Source organism: Glycine max, chromosome 9 (genome assembly GCF_000004515.6).
Source record: "Glycine max cultivar Williams 82 chromosome 9, Glycine_max_v4.0, whole genome shotgun sequence".
Lineage (NCBI taxonomy): Eukaryota > Viridiplantae > Streptophyta > Magnoliopsida > Fabales > Fabaceae > Glycine > Glycine max.
In genome coordinates, this window is record NC_038245.2 from 44222657 (window position 1) to 44244499 (window position 21843).

At 32.8% G+C, this 21843-nt stretch overlaps 3 protein-coding genes across 3 annotated transcripts; 1 reads left to right on the forward strand and 2 right to left on the reverse strand.

Annotated features, from left to right (window-relative positions):
* Nucleotides 1-2960: 2960 nt before the first annotated feature.
* On the reverse strand, nucleotides 2961-7435 carry LOC100801805 (protein IWS1 homolog 1). The gene is made up of 11 exons (XM_003534247.5): nucleotides 7191-7435; nucleotides 6600-7095; nucleotides 5858-5971; nucleotides 5389-5609; nucleotides 5148-5277; nucleotides 4998-5060; nucleotides 4788-4865; nucleotides 4601-4692; nucleotides 4446-4508; nucleotides 4199-4349; nucleotides 2961-3466 (listed from the first exon to the last, which is right to left on the reverse strand). Exons 1-11 carry the CDS (start codon nucleotides 7208-7210, stop codon nucleotides 3368-3370), a joined length of 1527 nt encoding a protein of 508 aa, XP_003534295.1. The 5' UTR covers nucleotides 7211-7435; the 3' UTR covers nucleotides 2961-3367.
* Nucleotides 7436-8840: 1405 nt separating this feature from the next.
* On the reverse strand, nucleotides 8841-12673 carry LOC100802337 (UV-B-induced protein At3g17800, chloroplastic). Its single transcript, XM_003534248.5, has 4 exons — nucleotides 12466-12673; nucleotides 11976-12151; nucleotides 10661-10932; nucleotides 8841-9908 (listed from the first exon to the last, which is right to left on the reverse strand). Exons 2-4 carry the CDS (start codon nucleotides 12111-12113, stop codon nucleotides 9092-9094), a joined length of 1227 nt encoding a protein of 408 aa, XP_003534296.1. The 5' UTR covers nucleotides 12114-12151; nucleotides 12466-12673; the 3' UTR covers nucleotides 8841-9091.
* A 1085-nt stretch (nucleotides 12674-13758) lies between these two features.
* LOC100802864 (as1/2 enhancer7-like protein) lies at nucleotides 13759-20011 on the forward strand. The gene is made up of 6 exons (NM_001252956.2): nucleotides 13759-13901; nucleotides 17829-18061; nucleotides 18180-18285; nucleotides 18367-18466; nucleotides 19040-19085; nucleotides 19593-20011. Exons 2-6 carry the CDS (start codon nucleotides 17935-17937, stop codon nucleotides 19691-19693), a joined length of 480 nt encoding a protein of 159 aa, NP_001239885.1. The 5' UTR covers nucleotides 13759-13901; nucleotides 17829-17934; the 3' UTR covers nucleotides 19694-20011.
* The last annotated feature ends 1832 nt before the right edge of the window (nucleotides 20012-21843 follow it).

Below are 21843 nucleotides of genomic sequence, written 5' to 3' on the forward strand. Positions count from 1 at the left end.
TATTGGTGGTATGTACCAGTGGTACATTGTCATGAAAAGGGTTTACATTGTCGTACATCATACATTTGTTTCTATAGGATATCATCAGTCTATCAGTTTATCCACCAACATTAAAGCATGCATGATGCCCTGCACTCATCAAAACAGATCACCATGCAAGGTCATAAAATACCCTCCCCAAAACATGCAAAGTTTAATGTAGGGCACTTAAATAAATAGCTCTTTGCTATTAGCAACGCCCAGGATCTGAACCGGATTTGTTCTACAACGTTGTCAAAATCCAAAGCTTCATTCAATGTTTATAGAGTATATATATGTAATGAATTTGTTTTAAGATTTCGAGAGTTAATATAAAAAAATAAATAAACTTGGAAATATATATGGTACTCTTGTCTAATACAAGCTACAAATAAGGGTTTACTTTAACAAACTTTTCAACAAATATTTATAAGAAAAAAAATTACTAAGATAGTCAAATGAATTATAATTGAGTTTGTTTGGTAAATAAGCAGCCACAGTAAACCCTTCTCCACAGGATTTTCTTTCTAAATCTCCTATATATATTGGTGTGTTGGATATTTCTTTTCGATTTTGATTTTCTAATATTATTTTTTATAAATGGAGCCAGTGTCCGAAAATCTGGTTTGCATGTGAAAGCTATATACCTAAGCTAATGTACCTTAAATTTATCGATCCGGGATTTTTATTTTATTTTTAATTGAATAGTGATATATAAATATTTTTTAATTTTAAACATTCTAATAAGCTCTGCTACAACACAAATTTTATGTTTTTAGGTGTTGAATAAGTTAACAATGTTGATGAAATGTTTTAAAAATAATATAGGTGCATTCATCGTCCAAAAATCTCAACCCTTCACTCTTTCCTTTCAATTAATTAAGTTAGAAAACCTGCATATATCATTCTCATTCTCCCTGGCTTCTACTTCCCTGTTCAACCAACCAAACTGTATATAGTCGTTTTGAAAAAGCCAAAGATGCTTGGAATCACTTGGTCGTGCGTTACGGCTCTTAGTTAAAAGCCATACCAGATATTCAGCAAGGTACATGTAATAACCTGCAATTCGTACGCGCGCATGCATGCATGTATATTTTTCCAATTATATTTATGCTTAAATGTGAATGACACACACACACACACACATATATATATATATATATATATAGGTTTAGTAGACGATAATCTTCTAGAGTGTAGAGATCTGTACAGGTACGTGGAAAAAGGAAAAGTCGTTCATCAAAGGTAATTGTGGATTCCAGCGTGAAGTCCATGCTAAAACTTTCATCAAAGCACTTCCTTCCTTTGTCTAAATTGAAGTCCATGGTAATTGAGGGCATTACACAATCTCCACCAAAGAGTTTGCTGAAAAACTTCATTTCCCTTGAGAACCTTCTAATTCGAGATTGCTATAAATTAGAGTGTCTACCCTAAGGTTTCAAGTCTTCGAGCTCGGGCTTTATGAATGCTCTGAATTGAGTTATCTACCAGAAAGCATAGCCAAACTCGCGTCCCTTTGCAAACTAGTGATTTCTAACTGCAAAAGATTGGATTCAATGCCCAAAGGACTAGAAATGCACTCAAGTATTTAGATACATTGATCATTACGGACTGTACCTTGTTAATGCAAAGGTGTCGATCAGCCTGAAACAGGCGATGATTGGCCACAAATTGGTCGTATAATAAATATCCTGCTGAAGCAAATTTCTCAAGACTTGAGGGACTTGTGGAGTCAAGGAAGGACTGGTTTAATTAGGGAAAGATTTCTACTTTTGAAATGGTTAACAAGAGATCCGTTCTTAAGAGAAGTATCTTACACTTCATACGCTCACTCACAATTTCTTCTTCAGGTTCAGCTTTTGTAAGTGAATTACATATTGTGGACGTCTCAGTTCAATACCATATATATATATATATATATATATATATATATATTACTGAATTCTGCTTGCATGTAGGTTGTAACTTGTCTTCTTTACGTATTTTATTTTATTTGAGAAATAGGCGCTAGGACAATGAAATAACAAACCATTCTTTGGATTTTTGCTACTTGTAATGCTATTTATCTTAAATTATATTACTTGTACAATACTTTCTACAATTTTTATATTCTTTCTAATTAATTCTCTTTTCTTTTTGTATAACAAATTGCTCATTTTTTTCAGTTTTTAAATTTGTTAGAACAGAGCCATGGTGGAAAAAAATAATGGAGAAACAATACTCAATTCTATTATGGTTATTAAACTGTAGTCCTTCTAGAAATGATTTGTCTATTTCATTGTCTTTGGAATTTTTAATATTATCAACAAAGTATTCTTCAATTTATTAGAACTAATTTCAAGATATTATTTTGAAAAATCTAAATAGCAAGTGCACTAATATTATGTTGGTACAAGTAAAACTGAAGATAAATATCTTAAGTAAGATCCAGATTTGAATTTGAAGATAATTATCTTAAATAAGATCCAGATTTGAATTTAATGAATAAAAAAACTCAGTTATCAACCAAATTTTTGGACAAAAATTAGTAATCATGCATATTATTACATATATATCCAGACAGATGTATATGTACATATATAACAAGATTTGAATTTCTTATGTGTCTGGTATTATTTACGACACAACAAGGAAGTCCTTGGATAAACGAGAAACTAATGTAAAAGGCACTTCATTTTTTGCGGCTTTTTTTCCACATACATGTAAACATTTTTTGTTGGGCCAGACTAGGTTGGCCTGCATGCTACATGGATTACTAAATTAGTCATTCCTGTCTATTTATTCATGCTAATCCCCCTTTTACTTTAATTAATTTATACTGACTTAAATCTCTATCGCATGCTATTAGGAACTCCTCCTTATGGTAGTTTTGTTTTGCTTGGGTGCAAACAACCCCCCAATTAATAAAAAAAAATAAAAAACATTGCCACACAATCGGCGAGTTTGATAAGACAAGCTTGATTATTCAATTGAAAAATAAAAATCTTAAAACATGTACACAACCGTCCAGTGTATTTTGGTTGGTATTACTGCTGCAGCGCTGCACTACAAAGATTACTTGTACCAAGGACGAATGCAAAATCCACATTTTCATTAAACTGATGACAAGCTTGACTATATATACGAATGCATAACCGTCCAATGTATTTTGGATTTCCTGCTGCACTAGATGAATACACAAATGCAGCATACGGATGTATTTTCATAACATCCCTCTCCATCAAATTTCCATGTAGATCACTGAACGAATAGCCCACCTTTAGAAGAATCCACATCAATGCAGGCAGCACATTATATGAAAAGCTTGCAGCAGGACAAACAAACCCATCCAGTATCAACGTGGTCACATTTATAAATATTTGATCATACCACGACCTTCCACGCTCAATTTTGTAGCCTGAAGCTGCTTCTTTTTTGGTGCCCTCAATTGCTGCAATTTCTTATTCATCTGCAGTGGACAGTTCACACAGGTCAAATTGGTTCACATCTCTACTAACAAAGATACCACCAAGGTACATAAATTTTACACATTCATAAAGTCTGAGATTTTTTTTAAAAAATCATTATCTAAAATATTTGTCTAAATAAATTAATAAAAATTTCAAGGTCACATAAGTAAATAAATTAGTATCCCCATCTCCACTTCATCTTAAACTTCCTTATCAGTTCATTATCCCGTTACATATCATCTTACTCAATTATTACTTTTATTATTTACATATTTATTACTTCTGAGCAATCATGACTTGCAATAGGTCACCATAGCAACGACCCTACATTAACCCGGTATATTAATTATGCCATATTTACATGTGCTCTGTCCATACTAATTATCAAAGAATTAGAGGAAGACACCGCAGATGATATTGCAGATTTTATCAAAGATTGATATGAAATGACTATAATTCTAGTGTTTTGTTTATACATACATATATTTGCTAAAAAGCCACATTCTTATTAGTCCCGTATGCTAGAAACTTCACCACTACGGTCCCAAACCAACAAAAAGTTTAAGTGGATCTGGCTAGGATTTGGTTGAAAGTTGTAAAGATGGAGCAAAGATAAAACTCAAAAAAATCATTCAGTTAAAAGCCATTTGCACAATATATTGTGCTTAAAGAGCCACAAAACAGGATTAAAACAATCATAAATGTCAGAACTTAAAAAATAAAACACCAACCTTCATACGCTGCTGATCTTGTGCAGCTTGTTTTGCTCGTGCTCTAATTTCTTCTGGATCAATTTTAGACTGGGGCCGGACCACAAAATCCAAAGGTGTTGCTTCCGGCCTTGATGCATGCTGCCTAGAAGAGGACTGTCCAGACCTAGGCCTGCATCAGTGAAAAAATTTGACATACAAAATATTTTAGTGATTACTCAACCCACAGTGCTCCACAACAAGTTCATAAATTCCATTCAGGCCTTACTGTGAAAGTTCTAAATCAAGATCACTGTCTCTAGATTCCATTCCTGCAGCTTTATTTGCCGGCCTGTAAGTCGTCAACCAAATTGTATAAATTTAACATGTTGGAACAAATGCAGCAGAAGCCAAGCAATTGAAGATCGATAGGTATAAGAGTACTTTTTAACTGATGGTCTCCTATAAGGAACCCTATCATCCTCCACATTTCTCATGTCTTCAAACCGGGTACTCTTATTAAATATAGGCCGGCTCTGCAATTAAAAGGGGAAGTTGAAATGAACAAAAACAGCTTTAAAGAAAAACAAAAGATTATGATGGAGCAAGAATTCTATCATGCATTACTTACCCACTTATCAACCAGCTCCTTGGCTAGTTTCCTATTCACATTGATTTCTTCATCAGACTTCGATAGAAACATAATGACCTGTCAAGACAATCACAGATAGTTTTCAATAATGGGCTACATACAGGCATCCCTTTTGTGAGTGTGTGGAGAGGGGGTATTTTAAGTGCTATTAAAATAGCAAGTTAGTCACATGATGAATGGAAACCCAACCTTCCCAAGACCACTCTTCTTCAGCTGTTCTCTTCTATCATACTGCTCTAGATCTATAGGAAACTGCATATCGAGACAAAAAATTAGGTTCTACATAATCTTGGTAAAAAAATAATTGCACCTAAAATGTCAGTGGTGTCAACCCATTACATCATTCAATATCTTCAAAACTTCTGTGCGTATATTTATATTTGGCAAGCTTCCATCAGGAAGTGGCTCAAGCCAATTCTTCAATAAAGTTAGCACTCCATGATCTAAAAACTCCAGTTGAAGCTGTTTCCTGCAAAATAGTAAGTGGAAAGTTATTAAAATAAGGAAAAAGTAACATAAAAGATTATTAAAACACCAGTCTTCTCTGCACACTTAACGTGGAAGGAAATTATATGCATACTTTGAGAGGACTTCTGTAAGAAGATTCAACTTCTTGAGTTTATTAACGGCAGGCTTCCCCTGTCTATTAAGTTCAGCATCCTCCTCAGCTGTAACCTCAAGCTCAGCCATGACAGTCTCAACTAAATAAGCTATTTCTGCAGGACTTCTCTCATTCTTCTTCTTTTTCTTACCTATCTTGAAAAGATCCTTAATTTCTTCGTCCTCTTCACCCTCCTCTGCCTAAGAATTCCATGTAACAGACAAAAATGTATCAGAAAAACTTTGAATAAAAAGTGCAAGAAATCCTAGTGAATTTCTCAGACAATTGTCTTTGACTAAAGTAAAACAAGACAGAATAGCTCCATTCTTAACCTCAAAACATATGTTGCTTGTTTACTAACACACTACTAATTCCAAAGTTATCAAACACAGTGATTCTGATTTCAGTATAATATAATAAAAAAAAATTAAAGGGATAAATCCCCAACCTGGGGAGCATCACCGGGAGAACGTGGTTCATCACTACCATAATAAGCAGGTTCCACTCCAGTGTCATCAATAAAGTTGTCATCATCCACATTCCTGAGACCCTCTTGATCATCCTATTAATGGAAACAAAAAAGAAGCTATCAACTACAATAACAGCCAAAAGTGTGATACAGAGAATCACCATCATCAAAGAGAGAGCAGTCAATAAGCATCAATAAGGCATAACTAAATATGAGCAATCAGGGAGGGGAAGTTACATTAAAACTTAGAAAATGGAAAATAAACCCTATATTCACAGTTTCACACGCTTATTATCCACAATCCCTTAAACACAAAGTGTGAATATGGAAAATAATAATAATAATAAAGTTAAGGAATTTCCAACTCTCAAACTCATCCATATGTTTGCTTTCACGTTGAGTCATCCTAACCTAATTTTATGCAAATGTTGTTCACATGTTCGATCCCATGTTGAAAAATTGACTATGGGTCCAGACTTGATTTTGTATTTAATTGACTTACGCTTTTTCTGTTGATAAAATAAATATACTGAATTTTACTTAACCACCAAGACATAGATCGTTTCACTTCAAAATCAATTTTGCAAAATCAATTCCATTCAAAATTGACTAATTTGCATCAGAATCAATTTTGCATAATCAATTTCGTTAAAAATCGATCAATTTTGCAAACGCTCACCCAATCAATCAAGCAAAACCACAAAGGCAACATCAATTATACCTCAGAATCTCCCCCAGCAATTGTATCCCACATCTCCTTAACTTCACCATCATGATCCTTCCCTGCCTTCCCACCAAACCCTTTCTTTCCACTCCCAAATTTGGACCCACTCTTCGCACCGCCACTCCCAAAACTCTTCTCTCCCTTCATCCTCTTCTCCTTCTTCCCACTCCCACCCTCCTTACCCTTCTTCCTCTTCCTCCCAGCGTCCCCCTCGTCGAACACCCCCTCCGGAACATACCCCTCCACGTCCTCGTCCTCAAGCTCCGGCTCCACCGCCTGCTTCCCGGCATCGCTCTTCTTGATCAGCCTTTTCCGCGGCTTCGACCGCGACGGATCGGTGTCGTAGACCGGCGTCTGAGACCGATCGCGGCCGCGCCACTCGTCGACATCCTCCTCGAAATCGTCGAGCTGGTGGCGAGGCTCGGGAGATGGCTCGCGATCGGATTGAACGTCGTCGTAGTCCATCAAGGGCTCTCCGTCCTCGTCGCGATACCTGAAACGAAATTGAAAGAAAAAAAAAGGAGTGAATCCAAGAAAACAAAACCCTAACGTTAAATTAATCGCAGAGAAAGAGGGAAAGAAACGCACGGATTGTCTTCGTAACCCATGGTTGGTGTGTGTTGGAAATTGGAAAAGGTGTTTCCGAATGAATCTGTAGAAAGTGAATTAGGGTTTGTGATTGATATGGAATAGAGAAAAGGGTGAAAAAGAAGAGAGGGTGAGAGTTTACAAGGAAGGGAGGTTTGTCGAAAACAAAGGAGCTCGGGAAGATACAGATGGATCTGTCCGTGATTGGTTTTACTGCCTGTGGGGCCCCAACATATCTTATTTAAAACATTTCAATTTTGTCTTTCAACTATCACTTAAATAAAAGACTATTATATATATATATATAGTTAAATAATCATGTTGATTTTTTTAAAAAAAATATTAAATATCAGAATATTTTTTTTAAAACATTAAAAAATCATTTTCAACCTTTTAAAAGATAAAGGAACAACACGATCATTTAATCTATAAAATATAATTTTTTAAAAATTAATTTGAATATTATTATTAATACTCCATTAAGATATTTAATATTTTTAATATATTTTTTCAAATGAATTTATATGAATTGCAACTAATAAAGAGTGAGACTTAACGTGTGAGATTTAAATATATTTTTAGTTTCTATAATTTAGTATTTTTTTTTTATTTTTGTTTTTGTAAGTATTATTTTTTTTAGTCTTTGTAAAATATTTTTATTTTATTTTTAATTCTTAAATTATTTTAGATAATATTTTAAATAGTTAACATTGAAAAATAATATTATCTAAAACTCTTTAAAGATGAAAAATAAAATAAATGCATTATATAATGACTAAAATGAAAATATATTTTGAAAGGACGAAAATGAAAAAAAAACATTAAATTGTAGGAAACAAAAATATATTGAAGCCTTTGTGTAATGAATTTTACGTAATTTTATTTAGAATTAATATTTTTAGTGTATTGCCGGAGAAATATTTATTTTTAGATTATAATAACTATGATCATAGAATTCTTAATAAATAACTATTTTTAAGTTTATACATTAAATGTTATAAGAATTATAATTTTAATTTATTATAATTCATAATAAATATTTTAAAATTGAAATAGATGGGCGGTTACAAAAATTAAATATATAGATATATATAAAAAAAAGATAAAGTAATTTTGTGAGTTAGGTCTGAGGACTTGGTTCACTAAGCTTACGTGTCGTTCACTAACATAACGATTATTACCTCCACAACAAGATTCCAAAAGATAGCTTAAATTAGTTGAGAGAAACATTTTTTGTTCCTACTTGTGCATAAAATGTATGTTGACCTTACATGAATATTTAAGATTAAAACATATAAAGTTATGTGAGATTTTCAAGAAATTGCATAATTCTTTAAATAGTTGCATGACATTAAAATTTTAACTTTCTAACTTTCTATTGTACAATTCAAATTTAATTATTTAACACTCATAAAAAATATTATAATATATAATTTTATATATATTATTAATTAAAATATTAAACATTTATAAAAATATCTTCTTAAAAAATATTTTAATAATAATTATAATTTTAGGAAAAGTAATTATATAAATAAAAAATAATTTGTATAAATTGTGTTTAGCTTTAGACCCCTCATAACGCTAGATTTTTTTAGTCATTGGCTTGACAAGCTTACAAGCCAAGGTTCAGCAATTAAAGACCAAAAATGAAAATATTTACTAGGTTGAGATTCTGTATCATTTACAAAGTCCAGGCTTGCATAGATTATTATCATGTCTACATGCTAAATATGTACATTTTCCTATATAACTCCACGCCCATGATTTGTTTCAGGTTCTATAATAGTTTGAAAGCACACCAGTTAAGATAGCAAGACCACCCAAACGCCGCCTAACATATTACTAAGTTACCAAGTTCCATGCAGTGAAAGGAAAGAATCTGTGTACTGTCATCTAGTCTACTCATTAAGAAAAGGGTACTTGGATTCAACATAGTTTTCTTTGTCCCATAGGAATGATCCAAAAGCAATTGCCTCCAAAACTAGCATAGTCAGGCCCGAGAAAGTGAGTGAAAGCAATTCATCATTGGATGTTTCAATTGAACCATCGTCGGAGACACGAATATCTGGCCTTCCAAACAGGGCCTGAGTTTGCTTTTCAATCAATGATATAGCCTCCTTCGATCGTACAGTAGCAAGTCTCTGAAGTGTCTCTGCGTCCAACTGCATCACATAAGCTCTTAGTCTGAAAGATTTGTCTTCATCAGTATCCATGTAATCACTGTCATTATAACCCTCATCGTCATAATCTTGTACTGTGATCAAGGAATCAGGATCCCAAAGCTTGATACCCGGTGATGGTTCATCGTAACTTTTAGCTTTTCCAAAATCCTTGGGGAGGATTCCCATTGACCTCTCAAGTTGAAACCGTTCATCAACTCGTTTAAGAAAGTATCCATACATTATAGAAGCAGCATACAACTTTCCCAGTTTAATTTTACTAATTTGAACAACTGTCTGGAGAGGACCCACAAGGCGATCTCCTAGTACCAGAGATAAGTGACTCTGAATCATCTCCAATGCCTCTGGAGAATGAACCGCTTCTAGTTTCAGCTCTTGATTTGGCCATAAATCCACTCGACCAGTAGGATCTGATGTTGCTGATATTTTTGGTATCATAGAAATGTTGTTCTCTAAAAATTTATGTACAATTGAGCAGTATATTATCTCTTCCAATGTTATACGCTTTTCTTTATCTTTGACTTCCGCTATCCTCCTAACAAAATTCAGATTTAACAAAATTAATCACTTTAGAACAATGCTATCAGTAACTAAATAAGCAACCAATTAATGCAATTATATTCTTGATGTAAATTGTTTCAATCTTCCAGAGTTTGGCATTGGGACCATAAGGATGAAGAGCATAAAATCTTCAATTAATTTACAAGTGAGTCATGCATTTGCTTATGTTAAAATTTGACACAAATTTCTACTAGATTTTCATTCTAGAAGAAACTAAATGCATCTAGTGGATATTTTAATCTCTTGATGGCTCATGCATTGTATCAAATGGAAAAAATGAACTCACTAAAAATATATCCAAGTTTTGTTTCAATATTCTTGAAAGTTACTCATCGGTGCCAATGATATTTAAGGGTTTTTCCCAGTCATTAGACTTTCAGTGTAACTTATATAAAACCACAGCCTTATATTTTATTCCACTAATTCTTGAACTTATAAATCATTTCTGCATTTTTAGTAAGAAATTGAAGAAATTCAAGACAGAAAAAGAAAAACATTAAAGGAAATTTAAAACTATGCAGGCAAATTCTCATACATTAATTCTCGTAAACACATTTGATGCAGGAAAGGTGCTACAGTTACTTACATCTCTATGAACCAAAATTTGCTATAGTAGTCCTAAAAAGTTTTCAATTTTCTCAGTTTTTCCTTACCACATGGGTACTTCTAGTCAAATCAGAATAAAGAGGAAAAAGAAAAGAAAAAAAAAAAACATGTTAGACTTACTTGTAAAGGGAATCCTGAGATGGATCAGATTCTTTCTGAGCATCTCTAACATTCTGAAGATTCTCTAGTTGTTGATCAATGACTGCTGTTAGTAGATGTGGATGGGTATTTGAGATTTTTTCCAGAAGTTGACCAACTGGTGACTCCAATTGGAGAGGAGCAAATGGCACCAAATTATCCCTCGAATCAGCTGATGCCCTTGCAACTAAGCCTCTAGCTCGGAAATTGTAGAGTTCATGATAGTGCTTGGGATTGTAAGATGAAGGACAGCTCTGCAAAGAATATAACATTTTAGAGGTGAGTTGAGTGATAATACAAAGGTTGACGATAAGTTAATTAATGTATCTATGAGAATTTCTAAAGAACAGAAGTATAATGGAGATAAACAACAATTAGAATAAAAAAATGAGTCAAGAGTCAAGAATAAAGAATAAAATACAAATTGTATACAGGAATCAAAATGGCCTACTAATTGATAAAAAGTGAAAAAGTATATACTTGATAAAAGGATCAACAAGGTAAATATTAAAGCATTTTTTTCTTCTTGAGTTAAAGACCAGTCAAGCTTGAAGCCAAAAGGAAAAAAGAACTTGTAGCTGTGTCAATGTAATTAACATTTAACATGTTAATGATGAAGCATGAGCTAATGCCTTCACAGCTTGCAAACATGAACTACTAAGAGTAGAGTAAGAAATAACCATTTCAAAAAAAAAAAAAAAGTAAACAAGAGAGGGAAAAAAGTGTGAAGCATATTCAATCCAGAACTATCACAACAGAGAGCTGCAATAGCGCTGAATGAATTTTCAAATGAGTAATTTTTCACTCTGAACTTATCCATTCCTATGAAGTATATAGAACATGCATCAAAATAGGTACAGTGCTATTACATTGCAGAATTCCTCAGGTTCACACTTACGACTCCATCCGCTATTGCAGCCGCTACAGGTGTCATGGCTGCATCGTGTATCATGCATCTTCTTGTCATCTCTAGCAAGTCTCCGGTCAATTGAACTTTTGAGCTAATATTATGTCAATTTTTTTGCATTTATATTTATTTTCATACAACTAGTTTCTTATACATACACAATTGATATGTATATATCATATATTTAAATAGCTATGCGACAATATCCGTTATATGATATAGCGGATTATTGTCTTTCTGCCATTTTCAGCAATCCACAATCGACAACAGAGTCATAATAAGTTCAGTGTGAGATAAAAACAAATTTCGCGATCGCAATTGTCCAACACAGTATCAATAATCGAAAGATGTGAACAACGAGAAAGTAAAAACGAAACATAGAAAGCTTACTTTAAGAAATCCACCAGAAACAAAACCCTTGGCGTCAGAAACCGCAAAAACATGCAAATGGCGAAATTCCGGGAGTCTAAGAGATGTCGAAGGCGGAAGCACCACCAAAACGTCGCTGATAGCACCCGAAACAAGCATTTTTTTTCTTCAGAATTGTCCTGTTCCTGCGATTAAGGCTATATATAGTGGAGAATAAGCGAAGGGCAAGGGTTTCAGAAGAGTTAGCACGTCGTTAAAACAGTTTGAATAAATATAAATATAAAATACATGTGATTCTTGAAGGAAAGAAAGAAAAATCAGCTCAATTTCAAAGCTTTTTTTTTCCAGAAATTCCGAGCATAATACATATGGAATTGGAAGTATTAAAAAAAGTAAGAAAAAAGACAGTAAATTCCTATATATGGGGCAATTATTCAGTTCCGAAATTGAGCTTGCAAAAGCCGTATAAGCTGGCGATGAAAATTGATGTGAGAGTTTTGGGAATTATTACCTGCTCAATTAAAAGTTTAAAATTGAGAAACTCAGGTGAGGAGTCCAAATTGTTGTTGGTTTGGGAGTTTGGGATTGTCGGAGAAGATGATTGCACACGAACACCGCCGAAATTTTGGGATGGAGAGAAGAACACGGCTACCACAAATGTGAAACGTGTGTGCGTGGGAAACAATTTTCTTTTCTTTTATCACGGGATATTGTTTTTAATTATACAACTTTTGAAAAGTGAAGCCTCTTTTATTAGGGATTTTTTTTCCTAATCCAATACCATCTATCTATTTAATAATACTCAGAGGCCTAAATCATTTCGTTAATATCACAAGTTGTTATTATTGGTGTCAACAGTCTATTGATCTTTGTTTAGGGATATTTGTTTCAAGTTACATATTTTGATTTTTTGAGATGAAAATAACATTTTAAAGTATTTTAGAATAGAAAAACACTCATATGAATCATTATAAGTGGTATGTATTAGCATTTAACACATAAAAAAAGTTGGATAAAAATTCATTAATATTTTATTTCTTAAAATTTAATTTAAATATATTATCATTTAAAATATTTAAATTCAAATTAAAATATAATACAAGAAAGAGGTTAGTGTGCACGGTGTCCAAGTTTTCGTAAATCCGTTGAATATAACCATGAAATTTTTATTAGTGTAGACTGTAAGGTTGTAAAAAGTTAATAAAGTATTGGATAACAACTTTTCTTTTATTAATTAATAATAAAATATAACATAATATAATATTTGATAATCTTACTTTTGTTTTAAAAACATACAATTTACACCAGATTCATTAAAACCTAATCAGCAAGTGCCCATACATTTTTGTTAGCCACGTCACGCTTTTTTAAACGGACATTGACTTGTAAAATAAAAAAAACGTTTAATTATAAGAATCAAATGATTTTTTTTATAAGGATTAAAAAAAAATTACAAGAATTAAAAAGATAATTTCATTTCGAATCCTGCTCAGTTTAGTTCTTAATTATACTTTAAGAAGAGTTATTATTCAATACTTTATTAACTTTCTACACCCTCACAATCTGCATCATTAAAAGTTTCATGGTTATATCCAAAGACTATACAAAAATTTGGGCACTGTGCGTGATTTGTTTCACTAACTCAATCCGTCTATAATATAATCATCAAATGTTTGAAAGATTTCAATGTAATTATTTTTGTGAATTTAGACCAACGTGTTAAAATGTGGTATCTCAAATTTTTCTTCTAATGTTTCGGATGGGCCGTTGTTCCCAAAGAGCCCAACCCGCTAGCTGTGTTGTTATGTTCTCTCGTTCCAAAAGGGTTAAATAAATTCATGTCTGCAGCTTTTTCCTTCTTCTTCTTCTCCAATACCTCAATCTCTGCGTTGTAAGAGGAAGCCACGATTCTTTGAAACCCCAATTTCTGGTAGTTGATTTGAAAAGGTAAGAGCTTTCTCAACTCTAATACCAGCTACTTTGATTTTTCACACTCTTACAACCCTTCAGACGTTCAATTGCTTTGTCACATTTGTGATTTTTTAATTTTATATAAACTGGGTTTTCTTAATTTCGATATTCTTTTACATGCACGTTGTTAAAGTTGCTCGAGGATGAAAAATTCTCGGTGTGGGGGTTTGGTGGCTGTGGTTGTGTGCTGTGTAACTTGTTTATCTAGAGCTGGGCATTATAGCCCAGCCCGTTTAATCCGTGGGTTAAATGAATTTGACTTCTGTTTCTGCGGGAAGCTCACTTTTTTTTTGTGTTAATCTAAAAAAAATTAAATTTATGATGACAATTAAATCACACTGTGTTTGTGTTAATTCCTGATTATGGCGGGTGTTTAAATTTGTTGCTAAGCTACTATCACTGAAGCCCTTTTCCCAATTCAACGGTTGGATACTTGTCAAACCAATTCATACTACCCTGTTAGCCCGTGGGTTATGCGGTGTGGTTATGGGCTGCCTTAAATGAAGTCCGTTGCGGGCTTAACAGATGGGCTATACGATTTGCGGGTTATGCGGGTGCGGGCTCAAATGAGCAGGCTTGCCTCCATACCCAGCTCTAGTGTTATCCCTTGGATAAGAGAAGGGCACGTGCCTATCTCGTGGTGGATGATACTTGATATTTGAGGAAGAAACTGTATCCCTCTTTAGGCTATGTTATAAGTTTATGTCTAGGAGTACAATCCATTTACTAGTGGTTTTTTATTTTTATTTTTTCTTTCTCCACTTATGGATCAATGCAAATTTAAGTGACAAATAGGCTAAGGCTATCAAGGTAAGGGTGAGCCTAACCATATAACCTTTAAAGGCATGCTGGAAAAAGAGTAGGGGATAAATTGGCAAGGAAATACGAAATAGTTCTTTTATTTGAATGGCTGGTAGCAATTAACAGGTTTTTTCAGATAATAAGGACAAGTTGAATTATACTAAATGTCAAGGAAGCTGGGGAGATTCCTCAGTAGTTTTTGAGGTCAATAAATATTATTTTGCTTGAGTGTTGGGAAATAATTTAATGGATACAGTTAACTTGTTGGCAAGTGCACCAATTTGTCTCAAGGAGTAAAGTATTCGGAAGTTCGAGTGTCTAATCCACGGAAACTTTGTTTGTACTTAAAGTGATGCAAACCCAATATCAAAAGAAGTAGAAGAGATAAGTGTGAAATTTGAAGGTAAAAGTAAAAGAAAAGAAAACAAGAAAAATAACCATAATTGAATCCAAAAGATGAATTCAAAATACAAATATGGTAGGATCTAGCATGCCAAAACTACTTGTGATGCAATGTTAATAATTTTCTCTATCTAATGTTAACTCAGTTTTCATCCACATCTATTAAGACATTCTATCTTTGATTTCCCGCATGAAGAACCTAATTTATCTATTTTTTTCTTTCAAATTTCTTTGCAAAGATAAAAATAATAAATTGCATTAAGGTTACAGATGCATAAAAACAATAAATTGAATTATCCCCTAAGCACTACATGAAACATGAATGATCAGACCATAATCAATAAAAAAAAAAATAAGCATGGAAAAGAGCAATAGAAATAGGATTACATTAAATAGGTAATAAGAAAGAGTTGCATTACAAGAGTTGGAGGCTCCCAACAATGGGGATTTAGCCTCTCATGGCAATAAGAGGCTTTACACTTTAGGTGCTGATGTGGATAGAAGAAAGGATGAGATGGATAAAAGAAGAAAAGGGAAGAATGGCTAAGGATGGAAAGTTTCCCCTATGAGAAATGCTTAGGCTTTGAATGTATTCAACAAAGAGTTTTGAGACTCAGTGTGTCTTTTCCTTCAGTTTCCTACCCCTTTTATAGGCATAAGGTAGCTTAAAATTCACGCAATCTCGCGCTGAGCACACTCCTGGGCTTAGTGAGAATGGTGGTGTAATCACGCGCTGAGCGAGAATGGTGGGGCTTAGCAGGGATGGCGGCGATCACGCGCTTAGCAGGAACGGCAATCACGCCTTTGGGCTTTCTCGTGGACCTTCTTTGCACTAAGCATGAGCTGGCCGCAAAGCATAGGAGACACACTGGACTATCTTGTGTGCTAAGCGAGCTATCCCTAATCTCTAACTTTTCTTTAAGGTTTTTTTCTTTCAATTTTTGAATCAATTTTTCTCTAAAGCACTTGAAATTTTCTTCTTTTGAATCCTGCTGGTAAAAAATTACAATGATATTAAATTCTTAATTATTTTATTAAAAACAACAGTAAAGTAAAGAAATTCTAATCATTCTTAACTAAAATTGACTATCAATTAAACTCAAATTTTGCAGTTATGAGATAGAGATAAAATGATTTTGGGGAGCTCTTTGCAATATGATGGTGGAATATGATTAATATTAAATTTTCTCCTAATTGGCTAATACTTGCTTCTTAGCATGTGTAAATGATTCAGGATTCTCACTATTATTTTTAGAGGAACTTGATCTAAGAATGAGTATAGGTGTAGCCGTCAAAAGCAAAGCATATCTTTCCTAACAATGTAGACTGCAGTTCAGTCTTTCTTATGTTGGAATTATGGACCATTTTCCTTGGCATAGAATCTTTTTGGGTGAGAGGCTTTAAGTCTCTTAGGATGTGTTTGGTTTAGAGGATGAAAATAGAAGAGAATTTTGAATTAAAGTAGAGTGTAAAAGGTGTGGGTTCCACAAACATGTACAATATTTCTCTCTAATATTATTTCTCTCCTCTCTACCTAACACACCATTATTGTTGAATCTGACTCCTCCTTGGCTATTCAGATGTTGAAGAATGGCTGCTCCCCACATCATGTATGTTACCGCATTGTTTGTAGGATTAAGTCCTTTATCTCCCAAGGGGGTATCTTTTCCTGGCATCATGTTTTTAGAGAGGCAAACAAATAGCAGATTCATTGTCCAAGTTTGGGTTGTCCATAGATGGGAATGGTAGAATTTTTTCTTTTACATCAGATTTCTTAGTTTTACCGCTGTTACCGGATGTAAATGGTACAGGCCGTACAACTTCCCCTAGAGGTTTTTAATATATCTGGACATCTGGTTTGGGGCTAAAGCCCCTCTTTCACACACACAAAAAAAAGTTGAGTCTTTTGGGTAAGGATTATAATGGAAAAGTAAAAAAATTAAAACCTTTTTACACAATTCATGGGCTGACTGTAATTGGTGTTTTCTAGGAAACAATTGTTGATTACTTGAATCAGATAGAGAAACTAACTCACAATCAAATTAAGAATCACCAAGAACTATATGAATTAGGAGGATAAAGTAATTGGTAGGAAAGAAGAGTGAGGGAGAGAGATGGGTGACCAAGTTGAACGTAGTTGCTGTGTTGCCTTTTGAAGAAGCCAAATAGGTGTAGAAAACTAAATCCTGTTGACCCATGTAACAGGTTGAACACTGCACCAGCACCAACAAGTTATTTTTCTTTCTTACTCGTACAATAAATACTACACAATCAACCTACAACTCAAGATTTGGTCATTTACCTCTTTCTGTTTTTTCATGTGATTTTTCTTTCTGCATGATTGTTAGGTAAACTATTTCAACTTGAGTAGATAATTATTGGGTATTTGTTGTCCTTTTCCCCTCAGTGAGAATAGCATATACTGGTTACTCCTTTGATTGTGTTTCATAATTGAAATTGGGTCGCATGGTAGTTGAACTGGGTTCTGTTGGAGACTGATATTATTCTGTTAAAATTGAATGGTTGTTTAACTATATTGCTCTGAAAAGTTGAACTGGGTTCTATACCAGACCAAACTGTGATGACATGTATATGTAATCATATTATTATTTTTAATTCTCATGATTAATTTTATAGTTTATTTTTTTTAATGCAACATAGAAAAGTCTCATTCATAACTTTGAGGTTCCTTCCTTCCAGGCTCCAGCAATCATATTTGGGATGGTTTTTAAGTAAATAAATATAAATTCCGGTCCAATCCTCCTTGTTGTTTCCCTAACTGAGCACGTTGAAACTCTTGGCCAAAATGGTATCCGAGTTAATCAATGCAAACCCTATCATATATGAAAAGAAAGAGCGTCGACCTCGAACTGCTCCATCTGCTCCCCATGATGAGTATGCTGTCGAACTAATCGACCAACAAGAGGTTTTTGATATCCTTTTTTTAAATTCTAAATTTTAAATTTCATTTGTTTTGTTTTTACTTTTAGTAATTACTCGGAAAATAAAAAGTTGATAATAGTAACTTTAATATTTTCTTAACATTCACAAATCATATAAGAGATATAAAGGACCCTGAGCACCCATATTCCTTGGAAGAGCTTAAGGTGATCACGGAGGAAGCAGTTGAAGTTGATGATCAACGTAATTATGTGAGGTATTTTTTATTATTGTTTTTATTTTCATTTATTGGGTTTCTTTTTGGATTATGGAATGTTTAATTTCCTTGTTTCTTTAGGGTTATGTTTACTCCTACAGTGGAACATTGCAGTATGGCGACAGTTATAGGTCTATGCTTACGTGTCAAGCTCATGAGAAGCTTGCCTTCACGATACAAGGTATTCTCCATTTTTCTGAGTTCAGTAACTTGCTCTGATAATTGATTGATACTATAGGAGTTGGAGAGGCAAAAATTTATGGATGAGTTATTTGTTATATGATTAATAGAAGGGACTTTGTGTTGTGTGCCCATGGGCATATCGTAAAAACTTAAATTAGATTTTTTTTTTCAAAGAAGAAACTATTTATTTATATAAAAAAATACAAAACTCCTTTACTACTTGTTTTTAAAAGTAATTTAACTTCACAAGATTTATAGAGGAGCGCATGCTGGCTCCTGCCATTGGTTGGTATACCTGTTCCTTTTATGATATCTTCCACCTGCAATACTGTTTGACATCTTATAATCCACACTTCTTTTTTTTCCTTGCCTCTTATCTGTATTTTTTTTGTATTGTTACCTAGTTATATGATAGTATATATTATCAAGCTATGGTGTTTATATGCATAATTTATACTTACATGGTTCTCTGTCTCAGTAGAGAATACTAATAGTATTTACTAGTTAGACCAAATATTCTACTGATCTGTGACCCCTACCTTATTTATGTTTTCTAATTAATTCTGGTTAGGTGGATATCAGAGTGGCACCTGGATCTCATGCAACCGAAGCTGCAGGTTTTAATTCCTTACTTTTTTCTCTTTCTTCCTGTGGGTGTGTTAGTTACAGCACCTATGTTTTTGTGGCATGGATTTGATTTGTCTACTGAAGCATTCTGTGCAGTACTTCAAATATTGATCTAGACTCTAGAGATGTCTTTCTACTTAAATGATTGACTATGCCGTTTCTTTCTTGGAGAGTGATACATGCTGTTGACAGACCTGTCACTACACTCTTTTAACTTGGATTTAGATTTTTTGGGTGAAAGATTTAGATTTAGTGTTTCATTTTATTCAATGATTATATGTTCAAGAGATTCATCCCTCAAACTCAACATTCTTGCTTCCCCCCTTTCAAACACACTTTGCATGCTTTCCTGCCACATGAACAAACAGGCTTTAAGTTGGTTAATTGTTGAAATTGCCTCTTGCTTCTTTAGAATCCTTTTTTTTATATATAAATCATTGATCGTGACAGGACACTCACACTGTTGCATTTCTTTTTGTCACAAATACATATTGCAGTTAACAAACAATTAAACGATAAAGAACGTGTGGCAGCTGCACTGGAAAACTCAAACCTTCTGAATATGGTTGATGATTGCCTTGCTCCATCTTATGATTGAAGGAACTTTTTTCCTCCTCCAAATGCAATGAACTATGTAGGTGCTTTTATGCCTGTCGTAGAAGTTGGTCAGCTTTATCTGTGTTTATGATATTTTTGGTTGCTGGCATATTGGTCTTGCTATTTGTGGTTACCTCATGCAATTCGTTAAATAGGATACGTAGTTGAAAATGTGATAGTTGAGTAAGGTTCCAAGGTTCTTTGATCATTAGCTAAAAGAAAAAAATTCAGCTCATGTTTCATAGATTGAACAATTTATACCGTGTTTGGTTGAACTTTTTTGAGATATTATAAAATTAGTTTATATCAATTACATTAATTTATGGAAATTAATTATCATTTTAATGAAATTATGTTAATGAATTTAAATTTTAATTTGAATATTTGGACAACAATTTCTTTTGAGAAACCTTTTAAAAAAGGTAATTATACCATGTTTTCTTATCAGAATAAAAATTATGAATTTATAGTTTCTGTAAATTACGATAATTAAATGACTGACTTTTTTTTATATATTATAAAATTTGTGAAACATTCCTTTCACTGTAAATTTAAACCTAAATTAAGTTGTCAAAAGTTTTATTTGCTCTCTCCCTCTCTTAATGCTCAAAATGTCAATTTTCATTTCACACTTCAATCATCACCAGAAATAGAAATCAAATAAAGATGATGTTTATAATTTTTTCTTAGTTTGTTTTTTCACAAGTTTTTCTTCTTTTTCGTGACAAGCAAAATTATTGGCCACAATTGATATATATTCTTCCATTGTTTTCTATTTATCCATTCCAACCAAATTTTATTACAAGCTTTTCACATTTTCTCCTTTAACAAATCATTTTTTATTGTTCATAATAATTATTATTTCAAGCCTTTTGCATACTCCTTTGGAAGATCCATTTTACTGCTATTGAGTTTTCTTTGTAAATTAAAATTACGAGTACAGTTCTTAAAAAATTACGCAATCACTTGTTTTCATTACAGAGATGAGTGAATCGATAGGCTATAATTTGTTCACCAGCTATAGACCTTGTCCACCTATGTTTTTTCTCTGTTGATATATGTAAATTTTAAGGGATTGATGCGGAAACAATGATTAGAGAACTGGCTTTGTTTGTCAAATGACCAGTGACACAGAGAATGGGAAAAATAGGACAAGAGAGAACAACTCATTCTTGATAAAATTTGTATTTATTGTTAATGTTATTGTCATAAGAAGATTATGAATGTTGTCTAGGCATAGTTCTCAGTTATATGACATAGTTCTCAAATTTCTTGCTTAACGCTAAATCCTCTCAGTATTAACCTCTTCAATTTAGATATAAATATAAAGGTTCTGCTATGTTCAATTGAATAACTAATTCAGACTCAGCTAGAAGCCTTTATCGACAAATATTCCCACAATGGGGTTTTGCTTCTTGCACGATGCATCACCGCCGAAATATTTGGTAAGCATTAATTTTATACTACTAATCAGTTCCCATAAAAAATTTGAAGAAAATAAATTAGAAGTTAGAACTCTTTGATTATTAAGATAAATGAGATCAACAAATTTATATCATATAACTATACATAAATGATTAAAATTAAAAATTAGTTATTAATTATGTAACTATTTTTACCATATAATTTATTAATATTATTTTTAAGACTTAAATATAATTTTAGTGCAGTATATTATATCACTAACAAGTATTATTTAGGATTGTCACTTGAAATTTTTGTTAAACAAAATAATGGGAAAAAAAAATTAGGATGAAAACCGCCCAAAGAAAAAAATTTAAAATGACTAAATCAAAACTTTCTTATTGAATTAAAAAATATGTTTAAGATTATTTTAAAATATTTTTTATTTAATTAAAATTTTGTTTTAAATTACTCCCTTTTTTTAGTCTTTATATTCTGTCCCACTAAAAGTAGCTAGTTTATGGGAAAATTCTTAATTAAAATCAATTTAATAAATAATATTAATTAATTAAATTTCTTATAATGATTTCTTACTTGATACACTGCTGGTTTAGCAGTAACACACTAAATTGTAGTAAGTTAAAAGAAAATAAGTAGGAAATGCGTCATCCAAGACACGATCGCGACAAATTATAAAGGACTATTTTTCCACATTCATGTTTGCCAAAAATAAAAATAAAAAAGACA

Excerpts from the sequence above, each read along its gene's own strand:
- LOC100801805 (XM_003534247.5), bottom strand. The coding sequence starts at position 7,210 with ATGGGTTACGAAGACAATCC. Across the intron at positions 4,693-4,787 it reads AGGAGCTGGTTGATAAGTGG|AGCCGGCCTATATTTAATAA; the intron begins GTAAGTAATGCA and ends TTTTAATTGCAG. Across the intron at positions 4,350-4,445 it reads CTTGATTTAGAACTTTCACA|GCCTAGGTCTGGACAGTCCT; the intron begins GTAAGGCCTGAA and ends TCACTGATGCAG.
- LOC100802337 (XM_003534248.5), bottom strand. The coding sequence starts at position 12,113 with ATGCTTGTTTCGGGTGCTATCAGCGACGTTTTGGTGGTGCTTCCGCCT. Across the intron at positions 10,933-11,975 it reads TTTCTGGTGGATTTCTTAAA|AGCTGTCCTTCATCTTACAA; the intron begins GTAAGCTTTCTA and ends TATTCTTTGCAG. Across the intron at positions 9,909-10,660 it reads TCTCAGGATTCCCTTTACAA|GAGGATAGCGGAAGTCAAAG; the intron begins GTAAGTCTAACA and ends GAATTTTGTTAG.
- LOC100802864 (NM_001252956.2), top strand. The coding sequence starts at position 17,935 with ATGGTATCCGAGTTAATCAATGCAAACCCTATCATATATGAAAAGAAA. Across the intron at positions 18,286-18,366 it reads GATCAACGTAATTATGTGAG|GGTTATGTTTACTCCTACAG; the intron begins GTATTTTTTATT and ends TTGTTTCTTTAG. Across the intron at positions 18,467-19,039 it reads GCTTGCCTTCACGATACAAG|GTGGATATCAGAGTGGCACC; the intron begins GTATTCTCCATT and ends AATTCTGGTTAG.